This window comes from Prionailurus viverrinus, chromosome C1 (genome assembly GCF_022837055.1).
Source record: "Prionailurus viverrinus isolate Anna chromosome C1, UM_Priviv_1.0, whole genome shotgun sequence".
Taxonomy (NCBI): domain Eukaryota; kingdom Metazoa; phylum Chordata; class Mammalia; order Carnivora; family Felidae; genus Prionailurus; species Prionailurus viverrinus.
The window spans coordinates 134782807-134801697 of record NC_062568.1 but is presented as its reverse complement, the minus strand read 5'-3'; the positions used below and the strand labels follow the sequence as shown (position 1 = coordinate 134801697).

The following is an 18891-nucleotide window of genomic DNA, read 5'->3' as shown; positions in this document are numbered from 1 at the left end:
CTAGGGTGTTCTATCTGTTTGGCTAAACTGGGGCCGACTCTGACATGGCGTTGGGGGGTAAGCTGGCAGGGTTCTCAGCGTGCTGGTGTTTGAGAACGGCGGGGCACGCCCTGGCAGGAAGAGAGCGGGTACCTGGCGGGGGATGCGTCCATGGTACCAGGCGTGGCTGCGCAGGTCTTCGCCGCTCAGCAGCAGCTCCTCCTCCAGCTCCTTCTTCAGCCTCTCAGGGGTCCTGTCCATGACGTGCCTCTCCTTGGAGAACTGCAACACAGGGGCAGCGGTGACCTCCCACCCTGCCCAGGTCGGCCAGGCCAGCCGGCTGGAGAGGCCCTCCCGCCCGCACTTGGCCGCTTGGCTAACCAACCCAGGATATGCCAAAAGCCCTGTTCAGATAGGGGAGCCTGGATAATGATTACAATTAGCTGTGACCTTTCATTTCTCCAGCTGCAAGAATGTAGCGAAATTTTCACCTACACACCGGGACTGTGATGGGAGAGGGGGCCAAGATGTTCCTTTTATCAGTCGGCTCAGGTAGCAAAGACAAGGGGAGCTGGGCATTGGGCACCAGAGAGACATGTGCAGGGAAGGAGGCACAAACGAACCCTGAGAGCTTCCTCGTTGTGCTTGGGGACCATCCTCCCACAGAGCTGGGAAGGACAGCAGTCCTCAACTGGCTCACAGCTCTGAGCCCGCAGGACACTGCTGCCCAAAGCGCAGTCCCCAGGCTGAGAGGGGCGGCCCTGAATTCTTTGCTACTGGCAAACTTCAATTCAGGAACTGAGTTAGCCTTTAGAAACTTTTAGAGCAATCGGACAGAAGAATTTTATGTCTCTCAAATCTAATAACGGAAGTCTGACTTTGGGTTGTTGTATGTCTTTTTCATTTTTCTAATATTTCATTTTTATGACAGGCTGGAAATTGAAACCTAAAAAAACTGGTCCCTCGCCTCGGATAGTTTGAGAATCACTGATCTAGGTCACTGCGCAGTGGCCAGGACAGGAAGTCTGGGTGGGCAACACTGCCTCCAGGTCTAATTTAGAGTCCACGCCTACTTTCAACACGTGAACTGAACTTGGACACTTGCCCAGTTCCCAGCAAAACCCGGCTCAGGGATCACTGACTGAAGGTCATGGGAGCAGGAAAACCATGTCCCTTATGTTCTCCCAAGTTCCCCAGCTTGGCCTCAAAAGGATCACCCAATTATCTTCATCACGCTGCTCTGCACCTTAGCAAAGGAAGGGGCCCAAATCCTTCTCCACCCAAGAAAAAGGAAACAGACTTGGAATTTTACACCCGGATTCTTATCCTCAAGTCTCTGTGAGCACGTTGGCCTAGGACAGCCCTGGCTGCAGGATGCAGGGCCGCTCTCAAAGTGGGGCTCTGGTTTACTAATTGTTTCCTTCTCCCACTCTCCTCCTCACAGCGCAGACACCTGCATCAAAGAGATGCCAACGCTGGCTGACCTAGATGCCCGCAGGCATTAGCAGTGATGTTTGCCATCGATCATTAATTATGTACGGGTACATGTGAAGACAGCTCACTGGAAAGACTTGAGTACAGAATGCAGATTGTCAACCAGGCCACATCTACTGGTAGTTTATTGTCTGTCTTGCTTCCCAGTAGATTTCAAGTTTCATGAGAGCAGAAACCCATCTGCCTTCTTCCCTACTGCCCTCCAGCAATGCCTGAACATATTAGGCACTCCACGTTCACCGAATGAGCAATTACCCCAAGGTGAGGCCTGTCTGGGCCTTTTCTTAGTTATGGAGCTTTTCCTCTTCAAATTATTTGAAGCTCCCTATCAGCTGAGCATGTGGCCACACAACTAAAGGATGTCATTCCTCAACTTCCCTCTCTTAATGTAGGCACGTGGCCACATGACCACATTCTGACCAAGGGAAAGTACAATGCCGCTTAGTGGGACTTCTAAACTGGAGAGGCAGCACCGTCTGGGACCTGAGGAGGGAGCCACGTCCTTCAAATGGGGGAGCAGAAGCCCCAGTGGGGTCAACACAACAGTCCCAGATTGCCCACCCCCAGGTCTTCCTTGTGATCTTCTGTCTCGTTTAAGCCTGTTAGTTTGGTTGCTCCTGTCACTGGTAGCTGAACTAAAATCCTAACCGATACTGTGACCCTAGCCTCTCTTGAGCCCCCCTGACAGTCTTTTTACATCTAGCCTAAATCCTTGTGCTGTGCCTGGGCCCACTTCTTCTTGGCCTGAGCTCTGAAAACGCGGTCACCAGTAGCCATACCCTCTGTGTCACCCTCCGCTGAAACTGCACTCACCCAGATCCAATAAGCTGTTCCCATATTTCTCTTTACATTCTCCTTCCTTCCTGATGTTCAATACCCAGGCCACTTCCCGTTACCCTCTCTCTCCTTAGCATCGTTCATAAACAGCAAGATTTCTTAGCATTTTATAAACAAATCCTTCGCTCCAGATTTTGAGATAATCCTGCTTTACATTTGTTACCAAAAATATAAACTCTGCTATCTTGTTACTTCTACTCTAATTCCTTAGAGGAAAACCACAGTTGTGGTTCTTCCCCCTGCTGTGGATTGTGGAGATGGGGCATGACAGGGCATTACAGGCAAGTACTGAGGGAGGAGAGGAAAGGAGGCCAGTAAGACTGACCCTCCCTGGAGACGGAACACCAGACTTCAAACACTATGCCCTTAAGCTCTTGCATAATTTGTGAAAAGTTAGGAGTTTACACAATTGACTGGATTCATGGTTTGGGGGTGGGGAGAGGGTGGGAGATAAGGAGGGTAGGAGAGGGAGGGATGGAGGGAGACAGATCCAGAGCTAGCAAAAAATCTCAAGGGGTCTTCATCTCAAGCCAGTGACAGCTGTTTCTACTACATTACAAAGAGCCAGGTTGGCTTCTGGGAGCTTCTGCCTCAGCAGATGCTGTGGGCACCATGTCTCAAACGGCTAGCTGAACAAGGCAATTCAAAAGTCACCCCCATATGCCCATCCTCATGATTATTTGCGGGGGGGGGGGGGGTGAATGCCTTCTAGAAATTTCACAACTCTTTTTAGTCACACAGATTACTGCAAATTTTATTATTTTTCCTAAGGGCCTATATTTTATGAGACTTGCCCTTACCAGCTATGATTGTGCCACTATATAGGAGTACTGTTATACTCATGGTTGGTGAGAGGTGACCATGTAGGAAAATCTGGCAAAATGTATCCATTTGTATATTTGAGAACACCGTGACTGATATTTGTGCTCCTTGGGGACCAAGAATGGTATTCTTCAGGGCGCCTGGGTGGCTTAGTTGGTTGAGCGTCTGACTCTTGGTTTCAGCTCAGGTCATGATCTCATAGTTTGTGAGATGGAGCCCCACATCGGGCTGTGCACTGACAGCTCAGAGCCTACTTGGGATTCTCCCTCCCTCTCTCCCTGCTCCTCTCTGGCTCATGAGCACTCTCTTTCTCAAAAATACATAGGCTTTAAAAAGAAAGAAAGAAAGAAAAAAGAATGACATTCGTGCTTCACAGGAAAGGTCACCAACCATGGGAGTGGGACATTTGGCAGAATTCTGTCAATTTGCCCCAAACAACCAGAACGTGTACCAACAGTGTACCCTTCCACTTAACTGCTGCCATCTGGAGGAAAGATGAGGTTCTGCCCCGAAATGCAGCCATTTCAGTTAAGTTTCTGGGTCTTTGGGGCCACAAAATAAACTCTAGCAATTTAGGGTAACACAGGAGTACCTCTGCCCTTGGCAATGGTTTTACCCTATCGGTGTGGCCACCCCTTTGAAGTTCTGACTGATTCCACTAGTGACCCAAGGATCCTCCTGGCCTGCCTTAGATTACATTCTGAGCAAAGTCCAAAAGAGATAAGTTCCTGCTCACACACAGTCACATGCATTGCTATCTCACGCACGGCCCAGCATTATGCATCATAGAGGGGCCGGAAGAATAAGTACAGGTCCCAGTAATCCAGTGGTTTCCAATCTTGGGAAAGTACAGCCAAGCACATCATACTAATCTGTCCCAGTTCCTATAGCCTTTTCTCCCAGTTTATACTTTCCAGCTCTTTCACATTCGTTTCTGCAGACGTCTTCTGAATTCAGTGTGCCTCAAAGACTGGCTGGACCCAAGTCATTCTCAAGTTTTCTGTTAGCATGGGATAGCGGGCATCTGTGACAGAGGGCATCATGACACCCCAGAGCAAGTACAATATATCCGGGCTCTCTCAGACAGTTTCCACTGAATGGAAATGCAGCACTCACTGGCCCTTTGGATTTTATGTTCTTCCACCACCAGCAAGAAAACTCCTGAACGATCAGTATCTCACAAAGATGCTATAAAAGTTATAAACAACCACATCATAGTAACACGACTTTTTCTCCATGCTCAGATTCTCTAGCTATTCGCCCCTAAATGTGAACTTCATTCCTAGAAGGCAGGTCTGATTCTTTGTTTCCAGAGCTTCTTATCTTAAGGAAAGGAGGTGGCAGAGGCTTGGCCCTGACTCGAGTTTTTCTGCTCCAACGGGGGCTCTGGATCCCTCCATCCTGAGCTCCACCCTACACAGTAGCTGGGGTGTACCCTCCAGAGAAAGAGACGCTCCCGGGTTTGGTTCAAGAACATTCTGCCCATGAGCTTTGCCAGGTTCATTCGAGCCACCACGTCCACCCACGGCCGCCACAAGAGAAAGATGCAGGCAGGTCCCATGTCTCCTGTTCTGTGGCTTGCCTGAATTGCACCCACCAGAAATTTGAAGGGTTCTTTTGGGGGGACTCAGGGTATAAGAAAAGGTGCTATGTACACAAATTAAGTAGTAATTTGAGCAGTAAAGAAAGGGAGGGAAGCTTTGTAACTACTATATCATGGTTTCCCACTCACATGGCTCCACTTCTAAAATTTCGTGTTCTCTCAGACATTAGTTCTGGGGTCTGGGGTGAGGCGGGTAAACTGGTAACTCAGGCAAATGCAGGGGGTGGAGGAGGCCCACGCTTGTCCACCCAAATTCAAGTTTAGTTAGAAAATTCCTAAGTTACCATAATTGTTGCTTTTCAGGGGAATCTGAGTCTAGCTACATCTTCCTTACTGCCAGCATTTTAATAACCCTGATGTCAACAGATGTTACAGCACGGTGTTTAAGCATAGCCGGCCCTCGCCCTCCATCTACAGGCCACTGGCCGCTGACCGGCTGTGTGGCTTTGCTTAAATAACTTTACTGCTCTGCAGAAGCCTCAGGCTCCCGGTCTGCAGAGATGGGGCTAACAGTTTGTGATGGGGTGTTAGTAAGGATGAAAGGGATCCATATCCGTAAAGCACTTAGAACATAACCCAGGACACAGCACTGTTACCTGTTATGACAGACATATGAGAATGCTACTCATCTGGTTATATAAAAGGGACAGTTCACATCAGAGGTGTTTTCGGTCTGGTGCATGGATGTGTAGGGGTTGGGGGTTTGGGAGGGAAGCAGTGAAGGAAAACAGCCGGCTGCCTGCATGAATGTCCACGGGCTGCCTCGCACAGCCCGCCTGCCCCAGCACCTCTGGTCCGGTTACAACGCCAGAACCAGTCCCAGCTTGCTGCGGCCGGCTCCAAAAATCATGCCTATCACTCTGAATCTGGAATGAACATCTCTGCAGCCCCACACAGCCCCGGCAAGTCTGTTCTTGACAGGCTGGAATAGCCAGAGCCCGGATGGTTGGAAAACATATTCTGGACGTGCTGAGCCAGTTCCACAGACGTGCTGGGAACCTTGATTAACACGGAAACCCAAATTTCAACAGTTTTCCCAGAAAGGAAAAGCTGTTCCAGCCCAGGAGGAAAGGAGCCCAGGGTCTCTTCTCCCAAGGGCTGCCTGACATTAGAGCCTGCATTTCAAATCAGGCACAACAATAGGACCCTGCCTCTTCGGAGGAGGTCTGTGTTCTTAAGCTTGGGGACGAGGGAGGGTGTGCATGCAGTAAATTGTGGGAAAACCCCAGAGAAGGCACGACACTTATTTGTATGTAGGAGACAGTGGAGAGGATTAGAAAAAGATGTCATCTGCATTATAATTAATATTTAATTTACTCTGTCCCTCTCTCTAAGAAAACCTTCCCGGTTCCCACAGAATTTTAAATTGTGCAAATCACCAGGAAAGATCCTGTCCCTAGTCCCAGGGGCTAAAGGTAGAAAGGGAAAGACTGGAAAAGCACCATTTCATGGCCATTAGCAATCGTGACCAAGCAATCTGCCAAACTAATTGCCAGCGGGGGATGACACCCTGGTCCCTACCCTTAGGAGGGCACAGTCTCTTGGACGACCACACACAGAGAAACGGTTTAAACTCATCCCTGAGCTCTGGAGAGGCACTGCTTGGATCTTATCCCTGCCTTCCTGCTCTGGAGCCTGGCTGAGTTACTCTGCCTTGCTGTCCTTAGGTTTTCCCCTGTCAAAATGAGAAAAGTCACTGAAGCCCCATGCCGTGGGAGGGGCCGGGGGGGATGGGTAGGATGAGAGCATGGGAGGGGGGGGATCAGGATCGGACCCTGAAGATAAAACCTGAGAAGAGGAAGGATATTTGGGGCATTTGAGCTAAGAGCAGCTGGGTTTGGTCAGATGGAGGTTCTGGTTGAGGAGGTCTGAAGCAGGCAGAAGTTTTACACACACACACACACACACACACACACACACACACACACTCCATCTTTTCTCCAAGCATGTGGTTCAGACCCCACCTTCCTGGGCATCATGGCTGACTGGCTGACCCAGCTAGAGTTAGTCCCAGGATTTTTCTAAGTGGAACTGAATGAAGAAGACTGATTGAATGAAGACGTCATGAGGCTAGAAGCATAGTGGTGCTACACCTCATGCTGACCCACCATGTGGAGCCAATTGGGTGGAGAATGAAATGAGTGTGCAAGGAGAAGAGGATCGGGAGATGGAAGGTGGGTCCCAGTGGTGCACACATCCCTAAGCCCCAGCTGACTCCATTAACCAGCAAAATCCCCTTGTGACCTAAGCTAGCTTGCCCTGGACTCTTGTCACATGTGCCAAAGGAGTCCTGATCCAGGAGGGCAGGATTGGATAGAGGGGAGTAGGACACTGGAGGCTGAGGGACTAAACCTTCGCACTCTAGATGGAGAGAGTGTCACTGAAAATCTCTGGCTAGGAAGGCAACAGGTTTAAAAAAAAAAAAAAAAAAAGATGCTTTTAGACAGAGTAATCCAGGCACAGTAGGCAGAATGGCCAGGCCGGGGCTGGGGGCACAAGGCCAGTTCTGAGACTTGTGAAGTGTGCAGATGATGGACAAATCTCTATCGCAAGCCTGTCTGGTGGGTGCCAAGGCAGGGATACTGACCAGCATCCATTCTAGAACTTGGATGTCAGTATGAATAAATGGAATTCATCTCTGCAAAGCTTGTTTCTCTCCCCCTTTCCTAGTCACTGGCACCTCCTCTGTCCTCATCACCCAAACTCACCCTCACCCGAACCCTCAACACTGGCTTCTATCAGTCAAGAAATTCCTGATTCTATCCCTTACCGACACCCACTCTGATTCCGACTGAGATTGCTCTGTTCTGTTCTCCCGGAACTTCTGCAATGGCCTCATAACAATCTCCCTACCCTCATCTCTGGTCATACACTCTGCACTTACATGCCGCAGACTATCCCACACTCCTGGCTTGGAGACCTTAGTCAAGGGGTGCCCTAGCAAGGGCTGACATGAGATCCAGAGTCTTTCTTAGCACCCCCACAAAAAACTTGATGGGCTCCGATGCCTGGTTTTTACTCTCCCAGGGCTCAGACCTGGTTCATGAGGGACACGGACCCTTTCATGCCCTATCCTCCCAGACCCCTCAGCTTTGAATGCCTTTCTTTTAACCCCAGTGAAGTGAACCACCACCTTTGCCATATACGGACACCGCATACTGGGATCCAGGTCTGAATTTGCTAGAAGGCCCAGTTCACAACGGCTATGGATGGATGCCTATGTGAGGACCCCTTGTGGATATCTGCAAAATAACTGGTAGAGGCTTGACGGTGGAGGAGACGGGCCAGGGCACTGCCGTTTTGCAGTGGGGGTCTGTGAATCAGCAGTGACATACCTGCAGAGGTTCTAACGACGCAGGGGCTGGAGCCCAGGCTGGGCAATGGGGAGAAGAGGGAGGGGAGTTGGATGAGGCAGGCAGGGGCCTTGAAGGCCAAAACTAAGCCAATCCGTTTTTATCTAAGCGGGGCAGGGAATCCACTAATGAATGTTGGGCAATGAGGCAGTACGGTCCGCGGGACACAAGCTCTTTGAGGACAGAGGCCACGCCATATTTCCCTTTGGCTCCCAGAGCCTAGCCTCGTGCCTGGCACACAGCGGGTTCCCCGTAAACACTTACTGACTGGAGCCAAGCTTGCCTTCTTACCCTCTGTGTGGCAGCTTCCTGCCACTGGGTGGGGAGAAAAAGAACATTTGGAGGTTGCTCAAGAACAGGAATCTTGGCCATCTTTCTAGACTTCGCTTAACTTGTTTCTGTATGCACCAAGCGAGTAAGAGTTCTCACTTCACAGGACGACCTGATCTAAGGCACATAGAGCGCCCAGCACCAGCACCGTGCCTGGCACACAGCAGGCATTCGCTGGAAACAATGTAGAATCTGAACACCCTTTCAAAGAGGACTCTTGGCCACAAAAATAGTAAGTTACTTCACTAAAGAGTTAAAAAAAAAAAAGAATTATAAAATCCATCAGAAGGTTTTAGAGGTATCTGGCCTTTGAGAATTTAGTTCTAATGGAACAAAAAAGCTAGGAGTTGGAACAACCAATTTCTATTCGTGCACAGGTTATTCTTTATCTCAGTTCTAAGTTGATAGTTTGGGGGTTTTGAATAGTGTTGAATGGTTCCATCTGTGCATGTGACACTGACCACCCGTGAGAAGGCACTTTCCCTGGTGGCAAGCACTTTGCAGGCCTGTGTTAGCAAGTGCTCCTGGCTAGCTCCAGCTGGCTCAGCTGTCCACAGTACACGGGACAGAGTGACAGTGTGAGTGTGCAAGAAATTGTCACATGCACAAGGCTGAGAAGTCCTGGTACAGAGATTATGTGTCCTTCAGGGCTTTGGATGTTTAGTCAAGGATGTTTTTTGTTGAATTTTTAAAACTGAGCTGATTTTCTAGCCATTCATTCTATGATCGAGGCTGGCAATTAACTTGCTTGAAATAAAAAAAAAGGGAAGGGGGGCATCTGGGTGGCTCAGTCGGTTAAGGGTATGACTCTGGATTTCGGCTCAGGTCATGATCTCATGATTTGTGAGATCGAGCCCCAGGTCATTCTTTGCGCTGACAGTGTGGAGCCTGCTTGGGATTCTCTCTCTCCCTCTCTCTCTGCCCCTCCCCTCTGCTCACACATGTGTGCACTCTCTCTCTCTCTCTCAAAATAAATAAACTGAAAAAAGAAAAAGGAAAAGAAAAAGGAAGAAGGGAATCTGTGCATGAAAAGAAGGGAAGGGGGAGAGAAAATGAAGAGAGAGGGAGGGAGGGAGGGAGCAAGCTTCTGGGCTATTCTATCCCAGTCAGGAGTATCAGGCCACAGCACCCAGAATGCTACCGGTTCTCAAAAGCTTCCTTTCTTCTGCCCTGGATGGTTTATTCAGTTGAGGAAGAGGTCAACAACAGTCCAGGCCTCTGATCAAGTGGCACCAAACCACTGCTCAGGTCACAGTTTTCTAGAAATCTCATCCAGATGATCACAACCAAAATTGTAAGTGCGACTGACGTTGTAGAGCATCATACCAAATTGGTCTATTTTCTGAGCGAAGACCGTGTCCTCCTGCGAGCTGGTGGGAAACCCCTCAGGAACGTGCCTTGAACAGCCACCAGGTGACCCAGGCTGGGACCGTGCAGGAGTCCAAAACGACAGACCCTCATCTCGAACCCAGCCTGTGCTGCCTCGGAACCTGCATCATTGCAATCCCTAACAAAACCTGAACGTACAAGGACAAAGAGCTCCCACTCGGAAAAAAAACATACACCGGATAACCATTGCGCAGAGCCTTCTGAAGCCTTTCTAAGTCTGCTACAGGACCACCTTGCAAGTAAATCTGCCTAACAATGAGATTCTTTGAAGATTTCAGAAACTCTGCCCCTTCAAGTCCCTGCCCTGGGTTGAACTGCAAGCAGTGGACTAGTTTATAACCAAATTCCAAAGTATATCAAGGGCTTGTAGAGATCCAGTTGGTATTTTTACCATTGAACACCTGCATAAATTGATCATGAACCCACAGGATGAATAAATCCCAATCACTTCTGCCACTCTTAACTCTGCCCACAGGCCGAAAAATGAAAATCCAGTTCTCCCCAAGCTTTAAGCCCAGCAACATTTTGCAGGCTCCCTCAGATGTTTTCATCTGAGGTACAAGGGCAGGAGAGAAGGTAGCGTTTGAAGATAGTTAACCTTCAAGCCTCCATGTGAAACAATTTGTATACTGGCTTCTCTGCCACCTTTTATTGTCACTCACTGGCCTTATGGCTTGCCTAAAAATGTTTTATTATTACTCCAAAGGTAAATGAAGAAGGGCTTCAATTTACGGATGCAACTTTTCCTACTGGGCGCCAGGCTAGACAAATACAACTTCCGTGCTAATAACTGTGATTAAAGCCAAAAGCTTTAGTTATTAAATAAACCATTAACTTTGTAAATAAAAGTCCCAAGAGGGAAAAAACATGTCAAATTAAAATTTTGAATATCCTATTGGGTAGATAAAAGCCAATGGTGGCACGGGCAATTGGGCATTTCGGCCTGGTCCCCCCTGCAGGTGGACACACAAGTGGCCTGGCCGTGGGCTCCAGTACACAAACAGCACAGTGGCATTACATCTAAGCAGGTGCCCTTCTTACGTGGCAGAGAAAATTTCCATACTGATTGCAACGGATGCCTGGTGGATGGCAATCAAGTATCCCGAGGAAAGGTGCCTTATTCGAATTCATACCAAGGTGCTCTCTGGCTAGAAGGGAGAGACCCCGAGCACCTTTTAAGTGTCGGGCTGTTGACAGTGGGGACCTCTGGTCTCACTTGGGTCCTGTGCCTCTGAGCCTGCTCCTTTCAATCCTCACATTAAAGCTCAGCGCAGCAGGCTCTGTAGGCAGTTCTGTCCACACACACTACACCCTCTCGGCTAAAGTGCTGCACAAACAGCCAGGAGGTTACTTTTAAATCAAGAGTCTGATAGCCACTGGAACACGGGGCCTCCAATTACCTCACCTTCTTGGCCAAAGTTCTGCAGGAACAATCAGGAGGTCAGCTGCAAATCAAGAGCTTGATAGTCACTGGAACACTGTGCCACCGATTAAACCCGAAGGCCTACTGAGCGCCCACTGTGCCACTCGGCGTCCTGGACTAGGTCTGACGGGAGACACAGACGTGAGAAAGAACAGCTCCATGGCCTGACAGGGGTTACGGCCGCTTCGAGGGGACAAGACATCTTTAGAGAACATACAGCAAACAGCCACAAGCAGTTTTGCCGAAGGTCTCGGAGTTCTCTATCCTATCTGAAGTCAGCGAGGGCTTCTGGCCCCTTCTGAGAAAGGAATCGGTAGCAAAGATACCTCATAAAATTTCAGTGAGTTTTAGCATTCTGAAACACTTCAATTAATTTGATGTTAATTTTAAGTACCTTGATGACCTACTTTCTCCTTTCCAAATCCTAGAAAGAATCTCATCTTCAGAAAAGATTCTGCAGATGGGTTTTGATGCCATTTTACCATTTTATAATTAAACCTGCATAATTTATCACACTCAACACCAGATTTTTACTCCGGTGCCATTAAAAACAGATTTGCAATTTGCTATTAAATTAAGATGCTTCATTTTCCTACTACCTGTGATTTTTCTTTTCACAGATAAATGATCATACGAGGGCCATCAGACCCTAGCACAGACAGGAAACTGACATCAAAATCACTCAAGAGCCCAAATCCAAGAGATTTCATTTTATTCATTATCAAACCTTATCAAGTATTACAAAAAGAGGCTCATAAACCATAAATAGGAAAAATGAAGAGAACATCTGTGGAACTCCTTGTTTATCAAGGTTCTGAGAAGTTTCCAATAACATTTGGCTTTCCATGTGCGTGAATGAAAAAGACTAGTTTAATTTTACATTATGCACACTGGAGTCTTACCACAGCACACGCCCTAGGCGTAGCAGTAACTTGATCCCCCCAGGCTTACCTAATTGCATTAGGATTATTCTGATCGGTGTGCACAGCTCCCCTACATGTTCAATCCCTGTTACCTTTTATCACCCATCATTCTCTAGGCAAGGTCTCTACGCCTTTCCATCTCGCAGGATCATGAAGTTACTGCTTTTGATGCCTAGCTTTATTTTGATGGAACACCAAGGGACTGAAAATTATTTTTCACAGGAGACCGATCAGTCTAAAAACTGCAGGAGGAATTGGAAGTTGGACCGAATGCAGCACACCCAACACCAACCCTCGCGGCTGCTCCCCTTCACGATAGTTACCTACACATGCGAGAAACTGCTCAACATGCTCATTACACTGTAAGAGCTCCTTTCCCAGCTACCTGCCTTGGTGGCTTTGCCCATCATGTTTCTACCCTCTTGACAAGGCATTATTTACCCATGGACTCACTCAGTGCTCAGCTCCAAGGGGGTCTCATCTTTCCCTGGGAAAAGATAAACTGAAACACAAATGAGATTTTCAACAAGCCATTTGTAGCCATTTGTTAGCCTCTTGCCCTGAAAGCTCTGGGGGTACCTTCCCCTCTAGATCTAATTTAGATGATGACTTCCTAGAGCAGCCTGCGGAGCGGCAACATCCAAATCATCCCCACGAGGCAGCCCTGTCTTCTGATTCCTCCCAACGAGAAATCAGATTGCCACACTTAGGAGGAAGGCTGAAAGTCCTTGCTTGCACTTAACCATTTAGTGGGTCAGTGGAATAAAAGGCTTCAAATGAAAAGTTGAGTACTAGGCGACCTATGCCACCCCCTCTGTAAACTGCTTTGCTCCCGTGAACCATGTCCTCAACTTCCGATACCACTTCTCTCTCTCACTAGGTTGGCACACAGGCTAAATGAGATAATGCAAGTGAAATATTAATCACTGGGTCTGGCAGCGAGATTTCATTCCATGACAGCAGTGCTTTGTTAACATCTATGGGGAAAGGATAAACAGAGACTAACCCTGGCTAATAGGGCAGACCCCAAGATGAGGGTTTGAAGACCAGCTGACCAAAGTTCAGAATGTGAGGAGCTCCAAACCGGAAATCTCTCCCACTGGTCATTCAACCTTGTTAATTCATCTTAACCCAAATTACGAGTGATCTGGTGGAAAATAGCTGTTCACCAAAATAGATGCCCTATTTGCTCTTCAATAAGAACTTCAGAAAATCAGGGCGTCTGGGTTGGTTAAGCATCCGACTCGATTTTGGCTCAGGTCATGATCTCACGGTTTGTGGGTTTGAGCCCCACGTGAGGCTCCATGCTGACAGAGTAGAGTCTGCTTAGGATCCTCTCTCTCTCTCCCTTTCTCTCTGCTCCTCCCCTGCTCACAAGCATGTTCTCTCTCAAAAATAAATAAATAAACTTGAAGAATATCAGAAAATCAAAACCAATTTAATTCAAATATAGTTGACCCTCAAATAGCACAGGTTAGAACTGTGTAGGTCCACTTATATGCAGATTTTGGGGGGCAAATACCACACAGTACTGTAAATGTATTTTCTCTTACGGTTTTTTTTAATAACATTTTTTCTCTAGCTTACTTTATTGTAAGGACACACTGTATAATACATATAACATATAAAATATGCGTTAATTGACTGTTTACATTAGGCTCCCAGTCAACAGTAGGCTGTTGGCAGTTAATTTATGTGGACTTTACGCAGGGGATTGTTCAGGGTCAACTGTACCATCCTTTTATTTTGTTGTTTTTAGAGAGGGGGAGAGAGCACGTGGGAGAGAGCACATGAGTAAGGGGGAGTAGGGAGAGAGAGAGAATATGAGAGAATATCTTAAGCAGGCTCCACACTCAGTGCACAGCCTGACTCGGGGCTTGATCCCATGACCCTAGGATCATGACCTGAGCCAAAATCAAGAGTCGGACATTCAACCGACTGAGCCACCCAGGCGCCCCTGTACCATCCTTTTCTTAATTCATCTTGAATGAATGAGACAATGAATGAATAAACAAAATGCATCATGGCTGAAAGACACTAGGAGATCTAACTGGAAAGAAAAACAAGAAATGCCAAACACACACAGAGGAAAATCCAAAGAGTCAGAAACCCTTCCAGCGTGGGGTGTAGAATAGATGACTTTCCAAATTCTCTCTCTCCAAAAACATACCATGACTAATAACTGTCTCAGACATCTGCTTTGGGGTAAAGCAATCATATGTCAGGGCTAAGTACACAGTAGGTTCTCAGTTAAACCAAACAATTCATCACAAGATGGGTTTTGGCCAAGCATTGACTCTACCACTTCCAACACAGAACTCACACGTCACTTTATTATTACTATCTTTTTAGATGTTTATTTATTTTTGAGAGCAAGAGAAACAGAGCGTGAGCAGGGGAGGGGCAGAGAGAAAGGGAGATACAGAATCCACAGCAGGCTCCAAGCACCCAGCTATCAGCACAGAGCCTGACACAGGGCTCGAAGTCACGAACCACTGAGATCATGGCCTGAACCAAAGTCAGACGCTTAACTGACTGAGCCACCCAGGGGCCCCGACACACATCACTTTAAAGGTGTATTTTTCCAAGAGGAGCTCAAAGCACTCGACACCCACATATCTTGTTTAACAAGCTTTTGAGAAACACAATCACCATGCCAGATGTCATGGCAGAAACAGGAAAATAGCAGCTGAACTTGAGAGGAACAAGACACCTAAAAACAATACAACTCAGATTCATCAGACATGAATATGTACGATGCTCCCGGAGTTATATAGGCAGGAAGAAGATTTAGATCTCACAAGAGTCAACATCACCAAGGCCCTGAATGTTCATGATTTGCTCAGACTTAGAGAATATTAGTTAGAATCCAAGTCTCCCAAAGTATATATAGCACTGGAAATGTTTAGTCCGTATAGAGCAGACCTAAAGGAAACATGAGGGCTGTGTGGAAATAGCTGAAGGCTTGGGCTACTGCCATGCCTAGGTGATGGTCAAACAGACTTGGTTCAACTCCCTAAGGAAACTCATCCAGCATCACCCCCTACCCTCCCCCACATACTGTTTTATTTCTAGGTGTTCACTCATACCAACCAATTTGGTCTCAAAACAGACATGCCTACAATAATGGGAGGAAAAAATGCACCTGAAGGGCTGTCACACCCGTTTAACTGCAGAATAAGGTAGACACTGCAGGTACACAGATTTTGACTCAAAGGAAAGAGAGACCTTTTAGCAATTAGAGTTGTTCACATGTGGGAATGTAGCGCCTTAAGGGCACAGTACACGCCCCATGTCTAGAAAGGTCAAACATAAAGGTGAAATCACGTCCTATGAAGAAGTAGGGCAGGAATACCAGTTAGGAAGCACAGTGCTGGTGGCAGAGTCAGGGAGCAAGAAGCAGATGAGAGCAATGTTGAGGAGTAAAATCTTAAGACATCTTGAGATGTGGAAGATGAATGGGAGAAGAGACACCAGAGCTCCTGGAAGATGCTGAGCCACCAACTCCCAACACAGAAGCACAGAGGGGGCAGGTTTGTGGAAGAGGACGCACAGCCTAAGATGCCCCTGCCCTGTCTGGATGGAGTGGCTCACCAGGCCGCGGGATCCAGGGGCTGTGAGAGAAGGGCTGGACTGGGCACGCACTGGGGAATCCTCAGAATGTGGGGTAGCCTATCTCAACTGCCACCTAAGAGATGGGGGGTCGAGGGCATATCAGAAGGGTTTTTAAGAGGCAGGCTAGAAAGAGAAACTGAAGATAATGTCTTAATCCTTTGGGGCTTCGGTAAGATAAATACCATATACTGGGTAGTTGAAACCGCAAACATGTACTTCTCCCAGTTCTGGACGCAAGTCCCGGAGCAAGGTGCTGGCAGGTTCAGTGCCTGGCCTGCTTCCGAGTTCTAGATAGCTCTCTTCTCACTGTGTCCTCACACAGCAGAGGGGCAGGAGAGCACTCTTTTGTAAGAGCACTAATCCCATTCATAAGGGCTCCACCTACCACCTCCTAATATAGCACACCCGAGGTTAGGATTTCAACATGAATTTGGGGGTGGGGGGGACACAAAGATTCAGTCTCTAGCAATAGGGTGGGAGCTCAGGAAGGGATCCTGGGAAAGATCCAGGAGAACAAGTAGAGTGCGGTGTCCTGGCGGTCAAGACTTTCAGGAAGGAAGAGCCAATAATGCCAAGTGCAGCAGAGTCCCAATAAAATCAGAATTGGACGGCATCCACCAGACTTGGCAAGGCTGCCGGTGGGGTGAAGGAGGCAGAGTGGCCACCGGGAAGTGAGAAAAACAGAGACCGTGTTAATCAGTTTTTGGGTGGAGGAAGACAGGGACCAAGAAATGAAGACATGGAAATACTGGAAAGACTGGAGCATGCGTACAAACTCAGAGGAAAGTGTTGGTGGAGAGGGACAGACTGAAGGTCTCCGAGGAGAGGCCAATGGAGAGAAGTCTATGCAGAGGAGGTGGTCATGGGCACAGGTGGCAGGGCCAGCCTTGGTCAGGACACTTCATCCTCGGAGGAAGTGAGGATTTGGAGCTCGATATAGTTGTGACTTGCGGGGGTAGTAGTGGGGAGGGAAAAATATTGTGCCCGATGGTCTTAACTGCTGCTGTGAAGAAACAAGATCCCGCGAGTGTGCAAAAAGGGCCAAAGGAGAAGGTGGAGGGAGGCAGACCCCAGGGGGCTGAGCAGGGACAAGCCGAGCCGATGGGAGGCTTCGAGGACGTGGGCCTGAGCTGGCGGAGGCGCTCCTCAAGCTCATGCTGTCCGCAAAAGGACCGAGCCCAGACCTCCCCCCACTCCCCACCCACACTGTTCACTGGCTCCCACTGCCCTGCACAATCTGCTCACCCACCACCTCTCTTTCCTCTGCTCTCAGCTTCGGCCAGGCGTCCCTCCAGGGTGTGATGCCCGCTCTCCTGCCTGTGCCCTCTGCCCACTGCTGCTTTAGGAGCCGTTCAGTGTTACCTCCTCCTGGAAGTTCCCTGACCCGGGGCTGCATTAACACCTCTGCCCAGGGTCCCACAACACGCCGGGTGTCACGCCTGCCCTGCACCTCCCATGCACGTTGGAGAGAGAGCTGCTTGCACTTTCATCTCCCCACCAGACATGGGAGCTCCTTCAGGGCAGGAGCTTGGACGGTCCCCCAGCACCCAGCAGGCCCTCGTATACAGGCAGGGCGTGGGGGGCGGGGATGTAGGTAGGAGGCTGGCTCACGGGTCTCTCAAATTCCATCTTATTAAGAAACTAGGATTCTAGCTTGTTGGTTGTCTGTGTGTAACTGCTTTTGTAAAAGCACACGTGTTTCAGAGTGGACACTGGGGAGAGTTGTTCTCTATACAAACTAAAAGACTGATCATAGTTCTTTCATGAGCCAGAAAAATAAGCCATGACATTCTCATGGCCAGAGCCAGATTCCAACAGTAGCCCCTGGGGCTGTGGACACGCACTGGAAATCCAGACGAGGACAGAGATGCCGCAGTCCAAACCCACGAGGCGCTCCTCCCCTCCCCTCCCCTGCCAGGACAGCCCGAGTTTCCTCTGCTGGCCTGGAGACATCCAAAATATGCATCAGCTAAAAGGCCCCAGAGTGGTCTCTGACATCTTCAAACACAGCTACAGAGCCCTGGGCCTTCCACATACCCCAGACCCCTCACATGGTGTAGCAGGAAGGCCTCTGTGGCCCCAGCATGCAGACTCTCCAGCGCTCTCCCCAGTGTTTGGCACAGGCCCGCTTCTCTGTCGTCCTGGAGGTGCTGAACCCACTAACAGAATTTTCCCAGGGTCCCAGTCTCATTTCTGCTTCCCACCCACGTTTCTCCAACAAAAACAAGGCCTCGGCCAGGATCCAAGCTCCGGGGTCTGCGAAGAGGGGGTGCCGGGACCCAGCCGCTGTCAGCCATATCCTCCCTTCCCCTGATGCTGAAACCAGATCCCACAAGCTCCCAGATGCCAATGGAATGCATTTAGGTCTCTTTAAAAAAAAGCTGTGCTAGGCTTATTTTGGAGGGCAGGAGAGATAAATGAGCAACTAGCAGCCGCCCTGAGGAGGGGCTGAGTCACTTGGAAAGACACTTCCCGAGTGCCTTTTTCCACTTTGCACAGCTCGTGCTGATGGTGCATCAGCCCCACTGACTAAGGCAACCCAGGCCATCATCAACACCAGGATGGAAGACAAGTGCCCAAGCTGTCACGAGAGCAAACACACCATGGGACTGGCCACAGGGAAGGCAAGCAGGACCTTGGCTCTACCACATTCACTCTGACATAGGAAAGCAGTTTCTAATGCAAACAAGTTCCAGGAATCCAACCGTCTAGGGATGGGCAGATGGGACACCTCAGGCTGTAAATGTGCATTCAGAGAGCTCCCAATACTTTTTCTAGGGGCATGGGAAATGACCGAAAGCAAAAACAAAAGCTAAGAGTAGCAACGGCTCGATTCAAGCTCTTCCCGCTATAGAGCACTTGATGGCTGCAAAGACGATCACATCTATGCGTGGGAAAGTATATGCTTAAATTCCACCGCCTTCTAACCATGACTTCTCATTGCCAAGACCAATGCCACCGGACTCAGTGACTGGTTAGCCGAGACTAAACAACTCATTTATGTACCGTCTCTATGCTCCAACCTCTCTGTTTAGGCTCCTTCAGAAACACAGCTATTCTGCACTTGCAAGGGAACTCCCACCTCTTAGGTTCCCCTGGAGTGAAAATCACACAGACCTTCCC

General features: G+C 48.7%; 1 protein-coding gene across 4 annotated transcripts in view; it reads right to left on the bottom strand.

Annotated features, from left to right (window-relative positions):
* Positions 1-18891, bottom strand: part of BCAR3 (BCAR3 adaptor protein, NSP family member) — a 114849-nt gene that overhangs the window by 31835 nt on the left and 64123 nt on the right. For all 4 annotated transcript variants that reach the window (XM_047872572.1, XM_047872570.1, XM_047872574.1 and 1 more), the window contains one exon: positions 133-261. In XM_047872572.1, the coding sequence (XP_047728528.1) occupies positions 133-261 (129 nt within the window). The remainder of the gene's footprint in view (positions 1-132; positions 262-18891) is intronic.